Source organism: Spodoptera frugiperda, chromosome 31 (genome assembly GCF_023101765.2).
Source record: "Spodoptera frugiperda isolate SF20-4 chromosome 31, AGI-APGP_CSIRO_Sfru_2.0, whole genome shotgun sequence".
NCBI lineage: Eukaryota > Metazoa > Arthropoda > Insecta > Lepidoptera > Noctuidae > Spodoptera > Spodoptera frugiperda.
In genome coordinates, this window is record NC_064242.1 from 4,031,785 (window position 1) to 4,056,686 (window position 24,902).

The 24,902-nt window shown below is 35.0% G+C and overlaps 2 protein-coding genes and 1 pseudogene across 4 annotated transcripts; 2 read left to right on the forward strand and 1 right to left on the reverse strand.

The window, feature by feature from the left end:
* The first annotated feature begins 4,641 nt into the window (after positions 1 to 4,641).
* On the forward strand, positions 4,642 to 18,182 carry LOC118276449 (uncharacterized). 3 transcript variants are annotated; one of them, XM_035594762.2, is made up of 3 exons: positions 4,642 to 4,998; positions 11,705 to 12,159; positions 16,984 to 18,182. In XM_035594762.2, exons 1-3 carry the CDS (start codon positions 4,899 to 4,901, stop codon positions 17,428 to 17,430), a joined length of 1,002 nt encoding a protein of 333 aa, XP_035450655.2. In that variant the 5' UTR covers positions 4,642 to 4,898; the 3' UTR covers positions 17,431 to 18,182. The 3 variants fall into 3 exon arrangements, with proteins under 3 accessions (XP_035450655.2, XP_035450656.2, XP_035450657.2); XM_035594763.2 differs by lacking the exon at positions 4,642 to 4,998 and adding an exon at positions 8,757 to 9,111; XM_035594764.2 differs by lacking the exon at positions 4,642 to 4,998 and adding an exon at positions 10,012 to 11,362.
* Positions 18,183 to 21,788: 3,606 nt separating this feature from the next.
* On the forward strand, positions 21,789 to 22,952 carry LOC126912918 (putative nuclease HARBI1; annotated as a pseudogene).
* A 17-nt stretch (positions 22,953 to 22,969) lies between these two features.
* Positions 22,970 to 24,829, reverse strand: LOC126912864 (uncharacterized; the record flags this gene model as incomplete). Its single annotated transcript, XM_050707176.1, has 4 exons — positions 24,736 to 24,829; positions 24,559 to 24,651; positions 24,351 to 24,479; positions 22,970 to 23,098 (listed from the first exon to the last, which is right to left on the reverse strand). Coding segments are annotated over exons 2-4 (327 nt in total), but the record flags the coding sequence as incomplete, so codon positions are not given.
* Positions 24,830 to 24,902: the final 73 nt, after the last annotated feature.

Genomic DNA, 24,902 nt, shown 5'->3' on the forward strand with positions numbered 1-24,902 from the left:
AACTGAAACAAGTTCAAAAACATCGATCGATCCCTTTGCCGTCATCTCGGCGTTAATAATGACGTCAACTCTCACAATAAATCACTAAGATAATTACAACTCTTAAACAATTTTCAGAGTCAACTGACACAAAACATAACTAATTATGGAAAACTTGGCCAAAATCACGTATGTACAATGACTAACAAAAAAATCATATGCCATATATGTTACCATTTGAAGGCACTCGGACGTCATATATGACGTCTTCTGTACTACCAGAACCAGGGATTATAAGGTTTCCCAAGAATAGTTTAAAATAGAACAATGATTTATAGCTATAAATAATGGAAAAGGGTTTGGTTAACTTTACTAATCATGCAAGGATACGTTTATTAGAAAAAAACTAATTCACATAATGTCTTTGAACTTGAAGAGTATATGCTTCATCGCTTGCAATAGCTCTAACTCAAATTATGAGGCATCATTTCGAGAAAGTACTAAAAATAGCAATCATATATACATCAATCAGTCAATAAACTAAAACAAATTATTCTAGTACCACTAAAATAAATATAGCATCATTTTCTTACATAATGAAAACGTGGGTGTACCTAAGATTTCCTTGAAAAATTACGATAAAAAAATTCGTCTAAATGTATTATCAAACGCTTACTACATAAAGCATGACCTCACGTCCTCACAATACACATACAGCTCTCGTTGACCTCCTAATACATGCGTACATAATATACGCAATCCACTGGCATTTCCTTTGCCGGGGTACCTGTGAACGGTTCTCAGAACCTAACCTCCTAAATGTTAGAGGGTTAGTCATCGAAAAATTAAAAATCATATTGTAAATCTTATTTGATCGGTATGCTGAACATTCGTAAATTTTTACAGAATGACCCTATGATTTGGCCATAAGTCACCTTTGAAGGATTGCGCCGACTGATATTTTGATTAGATCTTTTTCTTTTGTCTGTTCCGAGAACAATATTGGGTCGTTTTCCTTAATCGAAAGTGATTATAGCTAACTGTTAAGGACGATATAAAGTTGTTTTACACAAGTATATTACAATGGTTAGTAGAATTTCACTGAAAAAAGAAAAACTGAGAACAATAAAGTTTAAATAAAGTTTAAAATTTTAGATAAAGGTCAGACTGGAAGATAATGCCAATAGCATTAAGTCCGCCTAATGTATGCATAAAGCTTAAATAAATAAATAAACAAATAAATAAATATAGACTGTTTCTAAGGTAATTGTTACAGTAACTAGAGTGCTATTACGTCTAGTCACGGCATAGGAACTATGAACTTTAAACGGAGGTTGAAACAATCGGATATGAGCCGCCATAGAATAGCGAATTTGCATAAACAATGACTTATCATTGCATGGGGTTTTCTTTGGCCAAACGTAATAACATTTTCTCAGTAATCGTATGTATCAGGATGTTCGAAATAACCCCTCATTTTGTATGAATAGTAGTAATAGTTATATTACGCGCACACGTTAGAATTCCCTATGAAATAATAAGTTTTTATGCGTTCCTAGTAAGTTGTTATACTTAAGCGAACAATTGTATTTAGACTGACATTTATATTACTTTGATAAACTCAATGACAATAAGTACACGATTATCTTTCTATTGAGAATATATTATATACTAGTTGAAACTACATACATAAATGAAGACTTACATAAAGTAAATCATATGACCCAAAATTACATGTTATATATAAAATGTTTTATCTATCTACTAATCTATTAAAGTTATTTAAAATATTGTGTTAGTAAATAATATCAGAAAAAAAAAATCATCATTTTAGTTAAACTGAATTTGTTTATTTATTGTAATTAATTAGATTTCAAACATAAATCAGATTAAAAAATATAACACCAGTGTGATACGTAATAACGAGTCTTTTGTTCGTATTAGCAGATGAGCGCGATAATTGTCGCGAACAATGCGCCGGAGTCACGAGATATGAGTACTGTGGTGCGTAGGCGCCGTTGTCAAGTTATGCTACGAAATATTTTGTAGCGGGAAACTGTACAAGAAGGAAAATTTTATTAAAATTATTTCTTATGTTATAATAACTACCATGAAACATACTAAATTAATTGCTTACGCACGTGAAACAATTTAATATAAAATAAATTTAGGGTGCGCTCATGTTGCTCTAAAAGACTCACTCAGTAAGAGCCCTGTTGTAACTTGAAACTAGTAGAGCTTTTCTCAATTCATTCACGTGAGTAATCCATTGCAGAAAATATTGCTTAGGTAACTACAGGATTAAAAAAAAACGTTCGTGCTAAACATGAATATTCTATCTATCAAATATCAAAATATGTAGTTTCTGACATTCTGAAATATTAAAAAGAGAACCTACTTTCTTACTTTATTAAGTGTAACAAGAAGTTTTTAAGTGTAAGTTACTAACATTTACTTTCGTATTTCTCGTAATTTTCGTGGGAAAATAAAAAAAATAATCATAACTGTTTCTCTTATATTTTAGAAATGGCCAGTTACAACACAAACTTGATCATAAACAAAAGAAGTTTTTGGTAAAAGAAATTTGAATATTTAATTACTCACTTGCCGAGTTAGTCAACCACTACCAAGCCAAGCCAACTTGCTACCAAATTGGTATGGATCACGAGGATAAATCAGCTCTTCTTTAATGAAAGTGATTAATTATATAATCACACAAGATCAGCAATTAAAATGGTGACGACATAATTCCTAATAAGTAACTATCATTTAAGGTAACTTGCGATACAAATAACAACAGACGTCTGTGGATTTTTTAAAGCCAATATATCTATATTTATGTGAACGTCATTGCCACATAAATTATGTAGGTAATTAAAATTATTTTTAATTAAAATTACTATGTATTATTATTTAAGGTAATATTTTGAACTATATTTTCCTTAATTGCAAATATTTTATGCTACAGTTTATAATTATTTTAAATGATTCTTCCTTTGCATAACTTTAAGATAATATTCTGAATTTCTGGAAAATCCATACCTATTTGTTACAATTAATTAATAAAATATGGAGGTCAATTAAATTAAATGAGTAACATAACAACAATATATGTTACAAATGATGCACTTTAACTACGTCATAGGAGTTACGTGTTCCATGAAATATGTGAGGTGTAATAGGAAATTAGTAAACATTTTGTAGTTGACAAACAACTTACAGGTTTAAGGGATTTTTCTTACATCATGCGTACCAATAACATCAGAACCTAATTATACATTTTTACGTTACAGGCAGTTAAGGAAAACGAGAAAAAAATCACGTTACCTCAAAACTTTTTCATTGATCGCCTGTCGGTAGAAAATTTATTTAAATCATCAATTTTTAAGAACTTTGTAAATAAATTACCGTAGTCTGTTGTGAAGTTTCAGTCAAAATAACCTTGAATAATTAAATGGTTAAAGAAAAAATAAAACTTCCGCGTTTTCTATTCCGTAAACAGTTTGGAAAAGAATACTACACACTCGTACACTTGTGTGCATAAAATTTAACAAACATAAGACATGTTGAGTGAACGCAAATGTAATTACGGCACTATTCTGGAACAAAAAACAGAACTCACCTGACCACGTGACTTGCAAGTACTGGCATTATCGAGTGTAAGTTTAAGCGAGTGCATGTAATAGGTGAAGAGATTATTCTGAGCGACCAATCGAATGGGACTATTTCGGGAATGAGGCCGAGAGGCGGACTCAGCCGGAGGCGGGATGGTGGAGCAACACCCCCGCTGAAATTTAAACGCATTTCTAATATGGCCGAAATGGAATTTTAAAAATAAACTCCTGACGAGGACTTCGCTAGAGCAATGCAGTTAAATGGTGCACCGCCATGTGTGTCTGTGTGTGGCACGAACTTCTAGCTTAAGTTATGTTTAAGGTTTATGTATTTACTTTTAAAATATAACTAACAATTTTAAATTAAATTAATTACTTATAGTAAGTTATAATTTGTTTTTTACTCCTTATAAATTACTTAATTGTTTCGTCGTGTTTTAGCAAACCTTAAAATGTTATTATTTTCAACCATACATTGTTATTGAATTAAATATTACTTTGTAATTTAAAATATAAAAACCTAATTTAATATATGATACATATTGTTTATTTATTAGATATTTTACTTTCCATCATAAAAATAAATTTGTTAGATATTTATAAACTTAAACCAAACTATTAATAAACCTTTATTAAGTGTTTAATTGCCATAATCGCAATAGCATACAATTAAACAATAAGTTCCTATATCCGTGTAATCTGAAATAATTCTTATCGTAACTGCATTCTTATCAAAACTGACATACAAACACGTTTAATGGCCAAATTAAAATACAATTATTTAAAATAAAATTTTATCACAAGATACCTAGACCCAGACCGTCAAATGCGACAAGAATCACGTAAACAGCGAGCAGGAACGCATTTTCACATACCTTCAGGATCCGGTTGTTGCCACATGTATTTATTTGAACAAGCTATTGCGTAAGAGCATGTGTGAGTTTACGTCCCAATCGCGATCGACGTCGTATCCGTGACGTAATGGCGCATGCCGGGCCCTCTAAATTAAACAATCGGTTTTTTGCACCCTTTATCACGGGAGCGCCGACCGGCCACATAAAAGCCGTGGAAATCCGTTCAGGACACACATTACACGTAACGCGGCGAACTGAACGTATCCGCTCGCGAGATCGTCCTGAACTCGACACGAACACGACGCCCGTTAATCACATAAATTAAATTCAATAAACAGAATACGCACGTGTATTACACCTGTTCCAAATTTGAAATTGTGAAGTGACAGTGAACTTTTTTTTCGTAAGTGACAGTTGTTGTGACAGTTTATGCCAAAGATTTTATTTTATTATGATCTGTGATAAATCGATTAATATAAAAATGATCGATACGTGCACTTGTTGCTGCAACGGATGTTCCTCAAGGAGACAAGGATATACCTTTAGATATAGTAAGTATCTCTTTTGTTTTTATTATGTTTTCTTATCTTAGTAAAAAGAATTGATATAATTTATAGATCGATAAAGGCTATTAACAAATGTCATCGCGCGCACTCGATAATCGATTAATTTATGCTGTAGAGATAACTTTTAGCAGTAGAAAGTCGATGTCTTACCCCTATGTAGGATGACTTGAGTGATGATCTAATCGTAGAGAGTCATCAACAGGTGATAAAGTATTCATACGATTTCAGATTGTAAGAACTCGAGTATATCAGTGACCTAATATTACTAGTGAAGGAAGTGATATTTTTTATCTTTTCTATTATTTTGATATAAGTACTTCCAATGAATTTATTTATTGTGACATTACTTGTATTGTATAATGCGTAATCCCAACACTGGTAGTGTAGATAAGTAATAACTGACTGTGCGATATTCAAATCTTTTTTAAACATCGAACGTAGTAACCAATATTAAAAAAATAAACAAAAAAACAAAATGAGGTCGGATATGTTTTCAAGATAAAATTACTATTATTAAAGTTTTTTGTGCCAAACAATCTCAATAACACTAAATAATCGGGTTACATAATTTTGACTTCATAGATAAATAAATCGGTTACCTCAATCGATTATGAGTCATTCGATAATAATTAGTGTAAAGAAGCTATCGAATCGAAAACAACTGCATAATTTAAATAGTTTATTTATATTATTAAATTCTCAAGGTAAAAGCGCTTCCATAGTATCACTTACACTCATCGATAAACTAAAGCTGACACCTGGCTGTCATTCAATTATGTAAATGTCGATAAAACGACTATTGATACTAAATCTCCCGTTTATTCGATTCCCGTTTAGCCACAGCACTCAATAGTATTTGCTGTGAATTATACACAAATTGAAACCTGTTTAGGACAGCATAGACTACAATAAAACTTTTCTTGAACACTAAATTGCGTTATCCAATTTTGAGGACACAGTATGAGACAGTTCCTTCCGCGTCACTCGCATACCGAACATTCCTGAGCCGCCTATTGAGTATTTATTTTAGTCTGTGTCATGAAAGGGGTTAAGGGTACGTGCACAATGAGTAAAAGCTTTCGAATTGTACGCACAACGTGTGATTTATATTGCGGCTCGCAAACAATGCCATTTCGCGTATTGGCAATGTCTAGGCGGCCGCAGGCGGACTCTGTCGCGGAAGCTAGTCTTTAAGTTTACGGTAAACTTAAATTAGCTGCTGAAACTATGTTGGTAAAGGAATTTTACGGTAGATTATCTGCTACGCGTATGCATCCGATGTAATAACGCACACACGGCAACAAAGTCTGCTAGACATCACGAGCACCGCTATAAATAATATTAATCCTGCCTTTATCTTACCACCGAACTTGATCTTGAACAATAATTAACTATCATAATTTGCATCCGCCTCTATTCAGGTCAGTATCATAGTAGAGCACTTTAGATTTCAACAAAAAAGCTATTTATGCGGCAATAGCAAACCTTTTATCAGTAATTTTAAAGCCACACTTTTTTAAAAGAGAAACAAATCATCATAAGAGACGTAACGGACGCCGCGGCTGAAGGATGGATGGATAATATTTGCTTAAAACAGCCTGCAACATATCAACGTAGTAGTATTAGAAGTTAAATATATTCACTACTAGCGAGCACACGTTACTCTGCCCGTTATATATTTTACGAAACACATCTACATAACGCTCGTATTTACAAACACACTTTATGGCTCCGACTACGAAACAAAACGTCACACCACTCAACGCGCAACACTCACGAATCGAGAAAACTTTCCGACAACCTCTACAGCAATTTTCTATCTTACGTCTTACAAACATACAGACAATTTTTCTATTAATTTTACATCAATTGTTTAATGGTCAGATATCGCGTAAATAATGGAAATGTGGAAACGAATTACGGAACAGCAAATTTTATTTGTAAGTATAGATCACTGTGTAGCACTTAAAATTCAATATTTGTGTCATGACGAATCGTTTTATATTACACGGATCTAACGACTTTCTATGGGGAGTGAGTAATGGTGAGCTCATGCGACACGGTCTTGTGGGCTTTCAGGAGGCCGCCAATATCGCGAACGAATTTACTGTAGCGAAAAATTCGGGAAATCCGTGAGTCATTCGCGAGACCGCCGCCGGAAAAGCCTATTTCCATTATAAAGTGTCTCTACATAAAAACGATAATCGTGTAATAAATGTAAGTCATGTTATTATGTCAGTAATCGGAAACGATCGCGATGGGAATCTCCTTTGTATTGATGGGAGAAAAATTGTAAGCGCTAACTAGGTCACTCGGCCTCCGCGCTAGTGATAGTGACGTAGCCGGTACATAAATCACGTCACCGAGCTCTGAAACTTATGTAATCACGTTTAATTTATTGCATTTATATTTATTTATTGCTTTAGTAATTATATTTATATCATTCATATTATTGAATAAAATTAAAAATAAACATTCAACTAAAAATAACTAAAAAAATCACAAATGATCAGATATTGACACTATCACTAAGCAGAGGTACGATGGCATCGCCTTGTTAACCACGGAACAAAAAACGTGTCAATGTAAACATTGAGACGCTCGCTCATATCTCTAAACCGCAGGCTACATGCCACGAAAATCACCCACGAACACATTTTAGAACGACCAGTACATCAACAAGATGTGAGGAAGATTTCTTATCTACATCGAAGGATTTGTTTGACCGACGTCGCACGTAGGTTCACCATCTATGCCACCTTCTTTCCCAGACTTGGCATACTTTTTACTCACAGTTTACTTTCTTTTGTAGTCCTTGGACTCTTTCACTTATTTCTCATGATGACCAGTCATTGACAAGTGAAAAAGAAAACGAAAGTTGTTTATAAATCAAACAACCTCTAAATCTAGGCGCTCATTTACATAAACTCGTTATTGTAGCTATTCAGTTTTCTATATCAGTTTCATAGGATACTTGCTAACAATGTCTCATGTGGTATCGGGAAGTACCTGCAAAGTACTGATTGACTTAGATTATTTTATTACACCTACGCAATAATAATAAAAACATTGGCCATAACAATTTCGAGTACCTAATAGTCGCGTGTATTTGATATAATTAATTAGATTGCCAAGGGTTTAGTATTGTGTCGGCGCGCCGCGACTAATGCCCGATAAAAACTTACTTTAGGTTAGACTCATCGATGATTCACCAGCGAGGTCTAACCGAATAAATGTTCACTTGCACAAGATGTGGAAATAGACGTCCATAGAGACGCGCCTTTATTTTATAAATTATTTTTATATCGTATTTAAATAATTTATATTCCATAACAATATTAGTATAATGTCCCTAGTTATTATTTAGTAAATGTTCAATTTTCTAGTGTATCCTCCATGGCTAGAATGCATTAATATCATGACTCACCACCTCATTAAATCAAGATCGATAACAAGACTAAAATCTCGAGTCGTTTGGCCGATAATGAAATAGATAATAGGAATTCCTTAATTTCGCAACTTCGTGTAATTGGATGATGCCATCGTTTTATGAACAATAACAAATATTAGTAATGATGAAAGTTTTGATTTAAATGGGTAACAATTTTTGAAATGGATACAGAATATTTGAGAACTAAGTTTTAAAAAGTTTTAGGCGTAAGGAAGTCTCCGCGAGGGTCGAAGTTCACTTTCCGGCGGGCGGGTAAGGGATTTCGCATAGTGTTTGACCGGCTATTTGACGTACGGTGCCGCATTTCGGTGCCCATTCAACGAGCGGAGGCTGCTCGCGCGCCGGTCTCGCACACTCGCTGCTCGCACCACTCCGGTGACACACGCTCGACAACACAACACTTTATAAATCCAGTGCTAATATTCATACAATACTAGTGACTTCCAAACTCGAAAATTGTGTTTTTTTTTTTTAGTGTTGACAGTTCGCGAGTGTTTCGTTCCTGCGACCAGTGACAATTAGTTCGGTTGGAAAGTTCTTATATCATTTTCCGACATTTCGTTTATCGGGAATATTTTGTTCGCATGAACATGGACTTGCCCAAAGGAGCTACATCAATGCGTTGTTCATGGATGTCTTTTTAACTGGTGTGTGTTTATATTCTAATTTTAATTCAAAGCTTTAACGCTTACCTCGTCTTAATTACTTGTTTGACGAACTCAAGTGTGCGGCTCATTCGCGCGTCGAATGTAAACAATTGACATTCATTTTGTGGGTAAGCTTAAATGAACGCAAACTAATAAAGCTATCGTATTACCGTCTACACAGATTTATTGAGTTAAGATTTTTCTCGGCTCTTAATTGTTTATTTTATTTACGACATTAAAAAAAAGTAAACATTAAAAGGAGATTATTCAAATATGCCGATCAAATTATGAGCAATAACGATTTCATTTCCTTAATCTCGTAATATGTATAATTTAGAACGGTTTACTAATAACATCGACTGCAATAATGCGGAATTGTATTTACCACAAGTGTTATAAAAATAAATAAACTATAATTATATCGGTAGTATTTTAGCCTACGTAATTTCCTTAGAAAGAAACATGTTTGCGCTCAAATCTTGGTTCACATGAGGTGCAATGAGACATGAGTAAATGCGGTATAAAAATCGTTGTCGAAGCTAATTCGCTGATCATTTTTGGAAGCACGATGTATCAAGAATCGAATGCGGTGCGCGGATCGTGTGAGAATGTTCAACATTCGGCCGTCGGCAATCGATCAAAGGGTTTCTTCGCTGAAACACGCTCGCGATGTCATCCGATACAGACAAGCTTTGCTTTCTGTGTCCCTAACAGTTGATCCCTCAGTGCACTTTGTTTTTAACATCAATAATTGTTTAATTTATCTAAAGTTGTTTCGTGTTACAACTAACTTAATGACACGAAATTTTGTGAACAGTAATAACATCCATACAAGATTCCAATTTGAAAATCGTGAGAGAATACAATTGCTATGTACTAATGTTACGTTAGGTAACCTAAGGACTTTGTTTTGTTGTGAATAATAAATCATTCATGGCCCGTCGTCATTAAAAATCAAAATCTTTTTTTACTAAAAATCCATCTCATTTTTGTACACGTCGGTTTAAAAATTATAAAGCATATTGCGGTTGTGTTATTTATTATATTTACGCGTGTCTATTCGGATACAAATTGTTGTCTAGATTACCAACGGTTGGGAAAACCCGCGGTGGAAAAGTCACAGTCCGTCCCCGGTTTTCGCGGTAACAATTATATACGTTAGCATTGTTTGATGATCTCGTCAATGTAGACATCGCTACTGACCACTCACAATGGCCACAGACTAAAATAATTGTAACACAGCCGCTCCGTCACAACACAGAGTGTCAAGTTTTTACTCGTATATTTTTTCACATATGGACACGTTACGCTGTATTTACTTAACATACATTATATTGTCAACGACACGAATTGACCTAATGATTCACTGCCCATAAACCTCGGTTTATCCTCATGTGACGTAATACTAAAGTGTAAACTCACTGTAACATTCAGTCGATGTGATAATAGACGTAACGTGTTTGATTTGCTGTTCTGAAAAACCGCACGGGACTAATATAATAACTATCAGTGACCGCACCATCAATCTTGTTGTGGTCACGGGTTTCTGGGCACACGTGAAGAACCACATCCCAACAAACAGACGGACAACCGAAACTAATCAAATGTTAAATATAATTTCTCAAACAAAATACAATAGCACTTATTCTGCCTACTTATCATCGGTATTTTTTCTTTGAGGACACACAACGCAACTAATAAAAACTGCAACAAGTACTTTCTATGTTTTAGCACTCCAACTGAACAAAGCTACGCTTTCAAAGCCGGTGGTGCTTCCTTTTAAAAGTTTGAAAACATCGCCTCTACAGAATTGCTTGGGACATAAAATATATTTTATGGCGTCGGCGCGAAACATCAAAACCTTCAATAACTGTCAAACGTTAAATCGAACAAGGCGAAATATATGTATATTTGTGCAATAACATTAACAATGGGCGTGACGCTTTCTGCTTATGTGCGTCGTCGTGCACAAAATAATTATGTCACTCATAATCTTGCAAAACGTAATTTTCATTCACTATTAGTTAGTTGTGACTCATTTCAGTAGTCGATTAAAATAGTAGAGCTATTTAAATTATTCAACGTTATTCGTAATTCGACTATCGTTTGAGTAAGTCGTATTTGCTGGTACACAAATCGGACAATTTCCCACAAGCCGAAATTGATTACAAAAGCCACGTCCGCCTCACGCATCCCACCCCGGGCTAATGGTCGGTGTGAAAGTGCTCGGAGATGAAGATCGTACAGACGTGTATGTAGCAACGTTACCATAATCACGCACCTTATTATTTTTTATGTGACCCCACGGAAACAGCTCTGAAGTCAACAATCCCACAGAATTCGTTCCTCAACGTGCATGATTTTTTTCCCAAATTATGCAACACATTCAAGGAATCTTCTTACAAAATCCGAACAGACTCGAAACGTGAGCAAGTCACAAACAGTGTCTGATTGAAAATATGTTATGTCCCTTTATCGATTCTTTTCATAACAATTGTAAAGATAATATCGATATCATTGCAATAAAGATTACACATGTTCAAACTTGCAATTTATTGTATTACGATGGTAACAATGTGTGTTTTTGTTGCAGGTTTTCCCAAAAAGCTTTTGGTAGCTACAACAGTACTAGTAGTAATTGCAATGATTGTCATGCCATCCGAAGCGCGGACGCTAGAACACAAAATTAGGCATGAGAGGCGGCAGCACGAGGCGTTAGCACCAACCAAAGACTTGAGGATGAAGCTAGAGAGCCGCGTGGTGGAACACAGGAGACGGCCGCACAGAAAGCAAACCGTCATGCCTCAAGCCAAAGACACAGAACACGTCAGACAGAAAAACGTCCAATCAGATCGCTTCAAGACCGCAACGAGAAAGATTACAAAAAAACTGACGAATACGAGGAGGTTTTTCATCGAGGAACGAAAAGTCCTCAACGAGACGCGGGAGTACAGGGACGGCATGCCTGACTGGCTGCCCACCATCAACTTCGTCGATATTCACTTCTACAGCTACAAAAAACGTGGCGCGACCATGTCTGAACGCAAAGTGAGTATCTTTTTGCACTGATTAATTATATACCTTAAGTTTTTGCCTTGACAGTAACACAAGTTCGAAAGCAGTCTATCATTATATTAATAGGTTTAAAGTATCATAATAATCACATAATTCAATGTATAGACATCTATGATGAAATATCAAATAGTGTAGATAAGATTGTTTCTGCTTCCATTTAACAAATGACCTCATTGAATTATCGACAAGTTTTAGCACGTTAGCACGGATCGAAACATTGCTCGAAATTAAAAACCTTGTCGCTTTCGGTGAATGTGATGCAAACTGTTACAATTAATCGCAATATAAATTATTTGATGTAATTTTTGTACATCTGACAGTGTAATTATTGCGGGCGATCACTCGCGTCGAGGGTGTGGTGGTCCGGCCCATCACTCTTTTTGCCCGTTCAATGTTTTTACATTATTTTTAATTTATTTTTGCTTTATTTGAGACAAAGGTTCCCCGGGTACATTAGCCGTGCTCGAGGCTTCACCGTTGCAACTTAAATGAGGTTCCGACGATCCAAATTACATGTGGTCGGCCTTTGTACCGCGTTTATTTACTTCACATTGTACTTAAGGGCAATAACTAGATGTGCAAGCCTTAATTTTCAAAAGCCGCTCTCGTTTGAAAATCGCAGTAACTTTTAATGTTTTATAAAATCATCATTGACCAAGAAATCACTTAATCATCATCAAGATTTCATAAATTATTCTCCATTATAAGTGTTTATTCATAATTATGATATGTCTCTAAAACAAACAATTAAGGATTTTGAATTAATTAGCAATAAATGAAAACATCACGAAACCCACACCAAATAAAATTATCACCCTCTAATCTAGATGATGGCTTCGAAAAAAGATGACGCCGCCCACAATTCATTACCAAGAAAACTTGACCCCCAATCATCGGTTCACTCGTATTCTAAAATAACACATTCGTCCGCAGCCAGAGGTTCATTTAATACTGGCGATATATAAATCAGAGGCTTATGGTTAGCGCTTGTGGGAGCAGAGCAAACTAAGGAGCCAGTTAAATGTTTCAAGGAAATTTGCATAGATTGACACCGCATGATTTCGCTCCGCACACGCGATCCTAAAACCATGGCTCAACACGCATCCTACACGTAGGTATCTCAGCAGAACACCTTATAATTATGATAAAAATTGTATTCAGTTCATCGTTTGCCCGTACCGGTTTCGGTTCGTAAAAATATAAACACACAAGCAATATTTAACGAGCCTTCTATAAGCCTCTCTTTATTATTTACCGAACACACATCTGGAGTTCGAGACTTTCTGTTATGTATTCATATTGGTCACCCACTAATTAGTACACAAAAGTTAATGCGACGCGAGACAATAAGTGTGTGTGCATTCGAAGCGTCACATGTCCTTACACACTCGACGCCGGCCGCGGCTGCGACTCGGAGACCAAATAATTTCCTAACATAGCGGCCCGCAGACGACCAGTGCACCAACCGATGAATATTAAATATTTCTTACCTATGTCTCGCCAGCCAGTCAATGTACGGCCACTTAAGAAATTTAAATATTTGACATTGGGCAAAGGAAAGCGTTAGAATTCAAGTGATCTCTACGCTCCGGCTTTAGTTGACATACGAACAATTTAAAAATTAAATACTGCTCAAATGAGACGTTAAAATAGAGGGCCCGAAGAAAGAATAATGTGGACACACAATACTCATGTTGGTTTAATTTATCGGGTCCTCAATGTTTCCACGTTGAAGCTTTCGAGTGAAGAGCTCTGTGGACAATTCCGAAGGATACTTTTAATTTGTAGTGGATTTGTTTTCACACAATTCTGCGAGTCACGGCGCGGCCGGTATTTTCAGTGTTTGACTAAAGGGCAGAAATTCCACAAGTTGGAACACGGTGCGCTTTCACAGTGACAAGGGGCCGGGGCTTTAGCGGTCGCTCGGTGCTAGTGTTTGTACAGTATTTACGATTTAACAAAACAACACGAAATGTTAAAAACACATTATTTGTCCAAGTGAGACGAATGTGAACTTACGATTCCGGAGTGGCGCGTTTGTCTGCGACACGTCTCGGAGGTTAAGCTCGCCTCTTTAAGGCAAATGTACGGCTTATTGTCGGGTTTTCAGGCTTTTAATACACGACCATATTTGCTCACACAGCCCGACGCTTTTATTATCGTTCGCTCCGACAATTTCTTCGGCGTCGCGCCTTCACAATAGTTGGGAAAACGCAACGACATGTACTCAATGCTTTTATGAACCGTAAAATATTAACGATTAATTTTAGAATCGATTGTTTATTGCCTTCTAAATACTCGAGGGATTAAATACAGTCTGTATACAAGGACTGGTGTCTTTAAGTTTCATGAGATTACGTATATGGTGTTGACGAGCGCAGTAATAATAGAATTTCAATTCGGTATTTCCTGCCTTTATTCGAGAGCCAGACACAAAATTACCTACAGACTATCCAAATTAAAACAATATGTTAAAATATTGGCTAGACAGCTGCTGAAGTGAATCACTCATTCATTCGGCGGGTACTTTAGTAGAGGAAGCTGGTGACATACGAATCGACACAAACAAAAGCCGAACGTCTCAGGTTCATGTTCCTGGAACAATGAGTGATGAGATGAGTTCATTCATTAGCCGCTAAGTGGAAGCAGGAAGAATCGCACACTAATGTTAGTCATATTAGTTTTACGTTATATTCAGATAAATAAATGGAATTAATTTAGGTATATTTTATAATGCCGGAATAAATGGTATCGGGAATTAAACGGACTTTACATTCCACAAATATTTTGTTACAAAATATGTAGGTACGTGTGGTGACATCATGGGCTGAATGACTGAATGAATAGTGGCAGATGATTAAAATTAATTAAAATATGACATAAGTAAAAAACACAGTATATTTATTATATTAAAACTTATCACCGTAAAAGATAAATAAATAATATTAAAATAAGAAATAAAAATAAAAGCGACTATAAATATGAATAGAGAAATATAAATATGTCGCATTTTTAAAGGACAATAATAAACGATCCATTACAAGTATCGAGGTTAACCGGCTAGTCAGGTACTTATATACAGGTCGTTGTTAACGCATCATTGTCTATAAAGAAACGTGATCTGTTTCAGTGATAGACAAACAAAAAATACATGGAAATAAACACAAAGATGATGCAAGATTAAAAGTAAAAGTTGATATTAATTCTAATACAGATGCAAGAAACAAAAACAAAGAAATAAAAAGTAATTTCAATATGATAGAGTTTAAAAGTTAAGACTAAAATAATAATACGGTTATAGCACATGATACAATGCGTTAAGAAATAAATGGACTAGAAAATGTTGATGCATGCGCTTGATAAAGGCTGGTCATTGATAACTGCGTGTCTCAACTACGCCCACAACCAATGGTATGTGACACTGAACTACTTGACGAAAGCTTCTTCAAGCAAAACCAAACAAATCAATAACTTAGTAACTCATTAATACAAAATATCTGAAGTGCTTAGGATCAAATTTATAGTACGACAGTCGAATATTTGTACAAATCAACGATACGAATAATGTAAATATTATTATAATAATCTAGAATTCCAACCTTTACCAATAAACTATGACAGTCATGTAGCAACACTCGATTATGTCATTCAACTACAACTACCTAGTCTATTACAATTCTTTACGTAATTATTTAAAGCAACACACATACAGTCACTTGATTTATTGCATCTCAAAATAAACGTTTAATGCAACGCTTTAGAACGCCATTGTTTGCAACCACAATCTTATAATAATATTGACAATATGAGATCGTAAAAAATCTAATTTGGTTGTACCCACGGTAGAGTTTAGGATATAAAATTACATTGAAGCTCATGTCTTTATCCTTTTAAAATAATCGGTCCATTTAAAAACCAAATGTCCATTATAAGTGTGCGGTTAATAATTGAATATTATTCCTAAAGGATAACAGTGGATTTTGAATTTCAAATCACAGTTCCAGTACTTAACATTTTTGCATTGTTTCGTAATAAAGAAAATGGCGACGCGTTCCAGGCACCAAGTTATAAAGATGAGGACAGAGTCGTGCCGCGTATAATAGATAATGGACGAGAAAGTGTCATTAAAACGAATTGTTAAGTAAAATTTCATCAATACGCTATTGAAACAAACACATATAGTATGATTGTAGTGTTAATAGCATCATTTGAATAGTCATACCGATCACAAATGCCCACGGCGCTGTAGCCTCGACACGAATTTGCCGCGACGTAAACTATCCTCGATGTGACGCGCTTAATTCACACATAAGCTTCTTCGCACTCTGACCCTTTTAATAGACAGTTATACAACTGTAAAAGTCTTAATGTTTCTATAAATTTACTTGCGTATTTAATTTCCTTTACATTTGCATTACATGATCATTAAAACTCTTGGGAAAACTTAACAGCCGTGTAGTACCTCAAGGGTCAATACTGATGGCACTTACAAATCTATTAAGATAAAAAAACTGAATGTCTTTTTTATAATACTTATGCATCAGAATAGATAAACCCACGACACTCCGATAAAAAATGTCCAACCTTCATTACGTCGACATTGTGACGTCAACACAATTACGTTTGGGTATAATCGTAACAAACAATGAGCGTATTATCAATGACCGTTGTATCAGGGATTTCATTCATTACTATCATTTGTAAATTCCAATTAGCTAAGCCATTAGCATTCATCATTATCAGTTCTACAGTTCCTTCTCGATCAATGTACTAAATACTTGTTTCTTTTTGTTACAGTTTGCGTACCTGATGCCAAAACTCTACAAATCGCTTGTAGAGTACCAAGAGATCTTCAAGCTGCTCATCAAAGTAGAAGTTGAATTCGCCGACGATCCATTCTGCTCGTACAACAAAACCCGCCACGAACTAATAGGGAAAACTCTACATAGATTATACAGTACTATAGCCGAAGTAAAGGAGAATATGATGTCTGTTAATATACCAGTGCCTCAAGTTAGCAAAAACAAGAACTTACAAGTTCTAGAAATGAAGGTTGACGCGCCCCAATGTTTGAAGAACGACTACATAGCGTTCAGAGCGTACGGCAACCTTCTCAACAACTGGTACTCTGAATTCAGGTGTCCCCGAGGCAAGAAAGTTATTAGAAATAACAGCAAATGTGCCGAATACGAGGCCAAACTAAAAGAGAAGAAAGATAAAAGAAATAAGAACACTGAAAGATGAACGAGCTAGTTGATTGTTGTGACTTAAAATAATCTTCGCTTCGACTAATTATTTATTTGAATTACAATCGATGTAGTCCCTGTTGTACTTATTTATTGGTAGGTCCGTAAGCGCACGCTCTCTAACACCAGTCGTTGGTTGTATTCGAAGTGCTTGACGAAACAATGTATTGTTGATTAAGTATTGGGTACTTTCTCTGTGATATTTAGTATTCTGTAGATATTAATCATTAATTTATTGAAAGTTTTTAGTTTGTAAGCCTTTCTGTTCAGTTCCTTTGTACTTAACTGTTATATTTTCTGTTTCACGTTACGACGAAACTATATTAATAAGTTGATCTTAATTTATTGGAATTTAACCGTCAGTATTTATTTAATTTATACTAATAATCTCTTTATTTCTATTGCTGAAATGGAATCTGATTTGTACGCTGTGTATTAACTAAAATGACTTAATATTTCTCTTTTTATATCTCGAGTATTATTAGCAGGCAAAACATGCCGTTTTAGCCAAGAAAGACTTTTAGCCTTATATAGTAAGTTGCTTATTTATGTAATGAGTAAGTTATACATAAGTTTGTATAGAAATGTGCCGTTAGATGTTAGTGAATTAATGAACTGAATACCATGTGAATATTACCTATGTTTTATATACGAATTGCATAATTTTCCAATGCAGACTTTGTTACTAAATGTGAAGTATAAGTACATGATTTAAATAATAAAATGAAATAAATGGATTCAATCACGTAAGCTTGTGTTTACTTCATCGACTTTCCCCTTTACACACGATCTGTTGAAAGGAAATCTAAACATATACCTACATGTATAGACATATATACTTACCAGACATGTCTAGGCTCAGGTACACATTAATTAACTATTCTACACAACATGTCTTACGCAATATGTGTAATATTAATAACAAGAAGTTTCCATAAATTATTTAGACTTGGTACATTACACGATCTCATCAATTTCAAAGTTTTTTTTTTTTTTTTTTTTTTAAACGTTGCCCCACATTAGGATTTTCTCCTGTGTCGTGGGTGCGTTTACAAACATACAAGTTCACATACACATGACACCCAGACCCGAAACAACAATTTGTGGATCACACAAAGAGTTGCTCCGTGCGGGAATCGAACCCGCTACCCGTTGCGCGGCAGCCAGTTGCCCAGCCACCGCACCAACCGTGCAGTCAAAGTCAGAATTTGAATCTTATCTTCCACTTACTAGAGTTTCAAACTGTTTTTTTCCCAAATTACCAAGTAAGTTAACCTACTATTAATAAAAATTAATTGACAATTATCTACTACATCTTATTTAACATAACGTTGCATTGGCATTAGTGAAATTTCTCTCATACGCAAAAATGAAAATCAAGGAGTCTTTCAATACCTACATCAATAAATATACATTGCATAGGTAAAATAAATAAGATTATATTATGTAGATAGATAACTAAGATTTTGCCAGGTGCAAGATGAGCTAATACTTAGCATATACAGCACCCGGGTCGACATCGGTCTTGCATACATTCCATAATCAGAAAATGATAGCGCTTCTGTATTAACTAAAAGATCACGGTTTACTCACGTATATTAATGGAGAAAAGCTCTACTAGTTTCAAGTCACAGAGGGACTCTTCATCATGAGCACCGTGCGTCTCACGATAGTTATTATAAAAATATAGTGCTTCTATAATTTTGAAAAATGTAAATTGGCTGTTTAAGCTCTATTATTGATCACAATGACTGCCTCATTGGCCGAGTGGTTGCAACTGCGACTGCCGGGCAAGGGGTCTCGGGTTCGATTCCCGGGTCGGGCCAAGTATTACTGGGCTTTTTTCGGTTTTTCGAAAAATTTCTCAGTGGTAGCACGGAGTCTGGAAATGTGTCCGGTATATGGCAATAGGCTCACCACCTTAATAGGTGGTAAGCCATATTGCTATATTGTGAGTCCCATGTAATCATGGGACTCACAATATAGATTGTGAAAAGTGGGTGTACACAATGGCATTATGTGCCATAATGTGCAACCTCTGCCATCCCCTTCGGGTATTAAAGGCGTGACGATATGATATGATATGATATTGATCACAACTAAACATTGGTCTGATCTGATTTAATTTCTACATTTTCTAAAAGACATTGATCAGATCTGATTTAATTTCTACTTTTTCTAACACTGGTACCTATATTATAAAATTTCTTATGTAGAGGAGGTCCTTGGTCCTGCAGCAGTGTAATTCATTCCATTCATTCAATAGATGTTGAATTAAAATATTTTTATATTTCTAAACACTTACATTTTTATTTACATTACAATGTAGCCACACAACGAAAACCTCTAAGGGTTTGAGTGTCGTCATCTTTTTACCTACAATGACACTGCAACATCATCACACTTACCTTTACCTAAGTAGGTATGGCAACAAGGAAGATTTTTTGGGAAATTCCCGTAAACAAAATACTACTCGTAGTATTTTTATTATAAATGGATGTGTTCTTGTGTGTGTTTGTCCTTTCTTCACGTCGCGACGGGGTGCGAGTTTATAATTATCATGATTGTGTGAAGTGTGAAGATAGTTGTGGGGCTGGAGAGTGACACAGCCTTTGGATTTTTCAAACCCCCTTTCCTAAGATGGGATTGGAAGTTTTTATGGATACATTCCGCAGTTTTCACGCTAATATTTGGTATGTGGACTATTTGAGACTAACATGATTATTTTTTTGGAAATCTGCCCTCAACTCCATAAAAAAGCCGCGTGCAAAGCCGCGGGTGTGAATCTAGTTTTACATAAATCCGAAGGTCCTAATCACTTTCAGTGCTAAAACCAACTGCTAAATATATTAGACGTAACCTTTGCTAATAGTCTAACTTGTACAAGTAAATTATGTAGTTATAAGCTAATAACTCCTATCTAATCACTCAGGTATTTGCTTAAATGTTTTATAGAATTTACGAGACATGCATTTTTGAAGACCATATTTGGGAGAAGCTTTTAGTGTTGAGATGCGTAGCTTGTTGGCTGTCAATGGTAAATTCAAGTTTAATAAAGTGTTTAAGTTAGGAATAGAATTATTGAATTTATCTTATCTAAGTATTAGGTATTATATAGGTACCAATATTAATAACCTGTGATTGCCTGTCGTCTACAGGACTTTTAGGCTTCATGCACATAAGAGGGTTTGCCATAATCTCTACGCTTGGATCTGCTAAGCGTGGAGATTGTGGTATTAGCGATTGCAGTTTAAGAGATTGGCTCTTTGTTGTTTTAGAGAGAAAGCCCATCCAATGTCGCCTTGGGTGAGGCGACCGGGAGTGTCAGACTCTTAGTAACTAAATACCCTGTTATTAGAAACGAGCGGAGAGCAGGAGTAGTCCTGCTCTTTGAGTCGCAGCCCCGGCAACTCGGCAGGTCTTCCGCGGAAAAGATTGGCTCTTACGGCACTCACATGTAAATTAAGGATCAGTGTGCAATCACGCAGAACTAAAACTTATTAAAGAAAAATCAGCGTTAAATAAAAACCAGTCAATGTCATATCGACCCTAACCTAGTTGGGGATAGCCCGACTAATGAAGTCTAAGTAGATCGCAGGTAATATCCCTCTACCAAAACCTTGGTTACCTATATAAGAAAATAAAATTATGTTATGAATACCTAAATTTCGCAGGTACCTAAACGTCAAAATAAATAATCATGTAATAAGAAGAGAATATTAATTATTAAATTTATTATACATTATATAGTACCTAAGCACAACATTATTATTTATTTTAATCTGTACTTATGATGAAATTATAATATCTTATATTTTATGACTATGCTTAGTTTAATACAAAATAACAATAAAATTCCAGTTTGTCTTTTTAATTATCTGTAATCATTATAATTATTTTAATAAGTACTTTGTGCAACATCAACACAGAAAAAATCAAAGTACAGCGCCATCTATATTATTATAGAAAAAAAATAATAATGTATCAGTTCTGCTACTCGACACTAGATGGCAGTACTAACACTAGTTACTAGCGACATCTGTACAGTGGTCTGTGAATTACAACTTTGCTTTTAGTTTACCTTTTGAAGCATAGATGTCACTAATTACAAAAAACATTTTTTTATTTTTACTATTAATCTGTTGACAATTATATACGGCCTTACTTATAAACGATCACTAAAGTTAAGACACAGTTAAACTACGTATTAAAAAATATTTTAACTCATAAACGATGATTAACGCTAATTAATGTCTTAGCGACTGCTTAAATAGCTGTCAACTTAATCAGTGTCTTACCCTTGTTTAAAGACCTTAATTACCAAAATGGCGTCCGATATTCGTAAAAGTGCACATGCAAACTTCGCATTGAATTGAGTTCTGTTTGCTGGGCTTTGTTCCGCTACTTAGGAAAGTGAAGTGGATAAATATTAAAAAATGGATATATTTGACGACGATAATGAATTACGCACATACCGTGACGAGATAGAAGAAATAAGAAATTTCAGGAATATTGGTTCAAGAAGGAGAGTAAAAATATATAATTCAAGATCGAACCCAATGGAGGAATTGAGTGAAAGCGACTTCAAGCATCGCTACAGATTCAGTAAAGGAAATATGGTAAAAATTATAAATATGTATCTTAAGAAACGACTTGTCCATGGATAGCCGGGGCGGCAGTATACCTGTGGAGTTGCAAGTAATGGCAGCTATAAGATACTGGGGCCGCCATGAGATTCAAGAAGACTGTGCGGAAATTCATGGCATGAGCCAACAGACTTTATCAAGAACTGCTAAAAGAGTTGCTATTGCATTGGCGTCGAAAAGTTCCATTTATATTAAAATGCCTTCAAATTTAAGAGAAGAGACTGAAACTATTCGGAAATTTGAAGCAATTTGTGGGTTTCCCCATATTACCGGTGCAATAGATTGCACATTGCATAGAGGAGATGTTGGTCAGTACTATATAAACCGTAAAGGACACTATTCTATTAATACTCAAATGGTGTGTAATGCAGATTTGAAGATCTGTGATATAGTTTGCCACTGGAGGGGTAGTACTCATGATGCAAGAATATGGCGTGAGAGTTCCATTAAAAGGAGATTTGAAGAACAAGAATTTAAAGGAAAACTTATAGGCGATGGTGGATACCCTTGTACCCCATATTTACTGACTCCAGTACTGAGACCCCGCAACGAAGCAGAACGGCGGTACAACTATAGCCACATTCGCACCAGGAACGTAATTGAGAGATGTTTTGGTGTACTTAAGGCAAGGTTTCGGATACTTTTGGAAATAATGAGAGGGTCTTTCAATACGATTAAAACGACAATTGTTGCATGTGCAGTATTGCACAATTTAGCAATTGAATTTGATGACACTTTAAGTTATGAAACCCCTTACACAGACAGTGATGAAGACACTGAGGCCATTGAACAGGACTCTAATAATTTGACACACATAACCAGAAACATTTTTATTGAGAATTTCTTTTAAAATACAAATACATAGTTTTATTTAGACTTTTTTAAATTTTTTTCCCAATATTTCTGTTCTAGATCCAAAATTGCCATTCTTTTCTTATGCAATTCATCCTCCCGTTTTTCTTTATTTTCTTTACACTTCTTTGTGAGTAGAAATAATTGTTCCTCATAATTATCAGCAATCTGAAAAAGAAACAATAAGATGTATACAGGGTGTCCCTGAAGTCGACGTCCAACGGGCACTAGATGATCAGCAAGGTTCCAACTGTTATCAGAAAAATATAAAAAAAATTCTAAGTCCTACAGTTTTTAAATTACAGTGACTTATGTGTTATCCACGATAAAGTACACCCTGTGCCAGTCTTTTGACTCTTGTTGCTATAAATCTTAATTTTTTCAGCTGCAGTCTTCCTTACATTAACCTGAATAGTGCTCCAGTAATATGGAATCATAAATTCTTAGCCAACTGCTTTAGATTGGAAAACATTGTTAGTTTTAGAGGAACCAAAGACTCTGAATAAAATTTTCACCTTACTTTAAGTGACTGTACTGAATAAATTATGTATGGCGCTAGTAATGGCAAATTTCACCCAAGTTGGCGCATTTAATAAGGATTATAAAATGGTATAGCACTTTGCAAATTATTTCTTAAATTCGACACAAAAAAAGAATTTTTCAACAAAACTCCGTTTCGATGAATTTATTTGAACTTACTAATATTTCTTCTAGTGTACTCAAATCATACGTTACAACCTCGTATGCACTAGACAACACTTTGCACGCGATTTGTTATCATCATGTTGAAAATCAGCGAGGATCTCTTGTCAAACAACATTGCCTGTCTACTCATGATTTCGCTTACAGCTTTCGTCGGCAATATTACTAGACTTACTAGAGGAACTGATGTTGTGTCTCATGTTTCTCTAAATAATATTGAATGATTGCAATATGATGTTCATAGTGCATCAAACACATTATCAAATGTGTAGTACCTAAAATCAAAAGGAACGGACGCGGCACATTCATGTACACAGCATATCGACGCGGTAGTGAAATCACGGGTAAACAGACAATGTTGTTTGACAAGAGATCCTCGCAGATTTTCAACATGATGATAACAAATAGCGTGCAAAGTGTTGTCTAGTGCATACGAGGTTGTAACGTATGATTTGAGTACACTAGAAGAAATATTAGTAAGTTCAAATAAATTCATCCAAACGGAGTTTTGTTGAAAAATCTTTTTTTGTGTCGAATTTAAGAAATAATTTGCAAAGTGCTATACCATTTTATAATCCTTATTAAATGCGCCAACTTTGGTGAAATTTGCCATTACTAGCGCCATACATAATTTATTCAGTACAGTCAGTTTTGTCATTTATGAAAAAAATCATGCAACCATCAGGCATAACCATAAGTACTGTGATTAAGATGTTACCTTGTTATTTTGTTTAGGTTTGTGTTTAGGCTTATATAATTCCCTTTTTATTGTGTGTTTCTCTACTTTTGTTGCTGCTAGTGGTGTTGATAAAATTGGATTTTCTTCCACATCAGGAGTATTAGATAACTGAAAAAGAAGAGCATATTATTATTAATGAATATTTTATTATAATGATTTCATTCAGTTGATAGTTGGATTACAGTACCTGAGTTGATTTCTCAGAATCTACAATAATTGCTATTTCTGTGGTGGCTAACCCAGATTCTGACATCATCTTTTCAGTTGCTGTTGACTGTGACTGCAATAGACAATTATAATAATGTATAAATAAATAAATAAATCATACTATGCGACAATATGAAATCAAACTATACATGTATACCTGTTTTATTGTTTCAATAAATATGCTATCACTATCAAAAACATTACTGTCAATCACAAACTCATTAGGCAATGACTGAATTAGTTCGAGATCTTCTTGGACTTGGTGGTGGAGGTCCTCCACCAGTCATCTGCCTGGCCCGCCGATACTCCGACTCTCTAGTTTTA

What these genes read in the sequence shown, in the direction of transcription:
- LOC118276449 (XM_035594762.2), top strand. Translation starts at nt 4,899, where the DNA reads ATGATCTGTGATAAATCGATTAATATAAAAATGATCGATACGTGCACT. An exon ending in AGGATATACCTTTAGATATA is followed by an intron (nt 4,999 to 11,704) that starts GTAAGTATCTCT and finishes TTTTTGTTGCAG; the next exon opens with GTTTTCCCAAAAAGCTTTTG. An exon ending in CGACCATGTCTGAACGCAAA is followed by an intron (nt 12,160 to 16,983) that starts GTGAGTATCTTT and finishes TTTTTGTTACAG; the next exon opens with TTTGCGTACCTGATGCCAAA.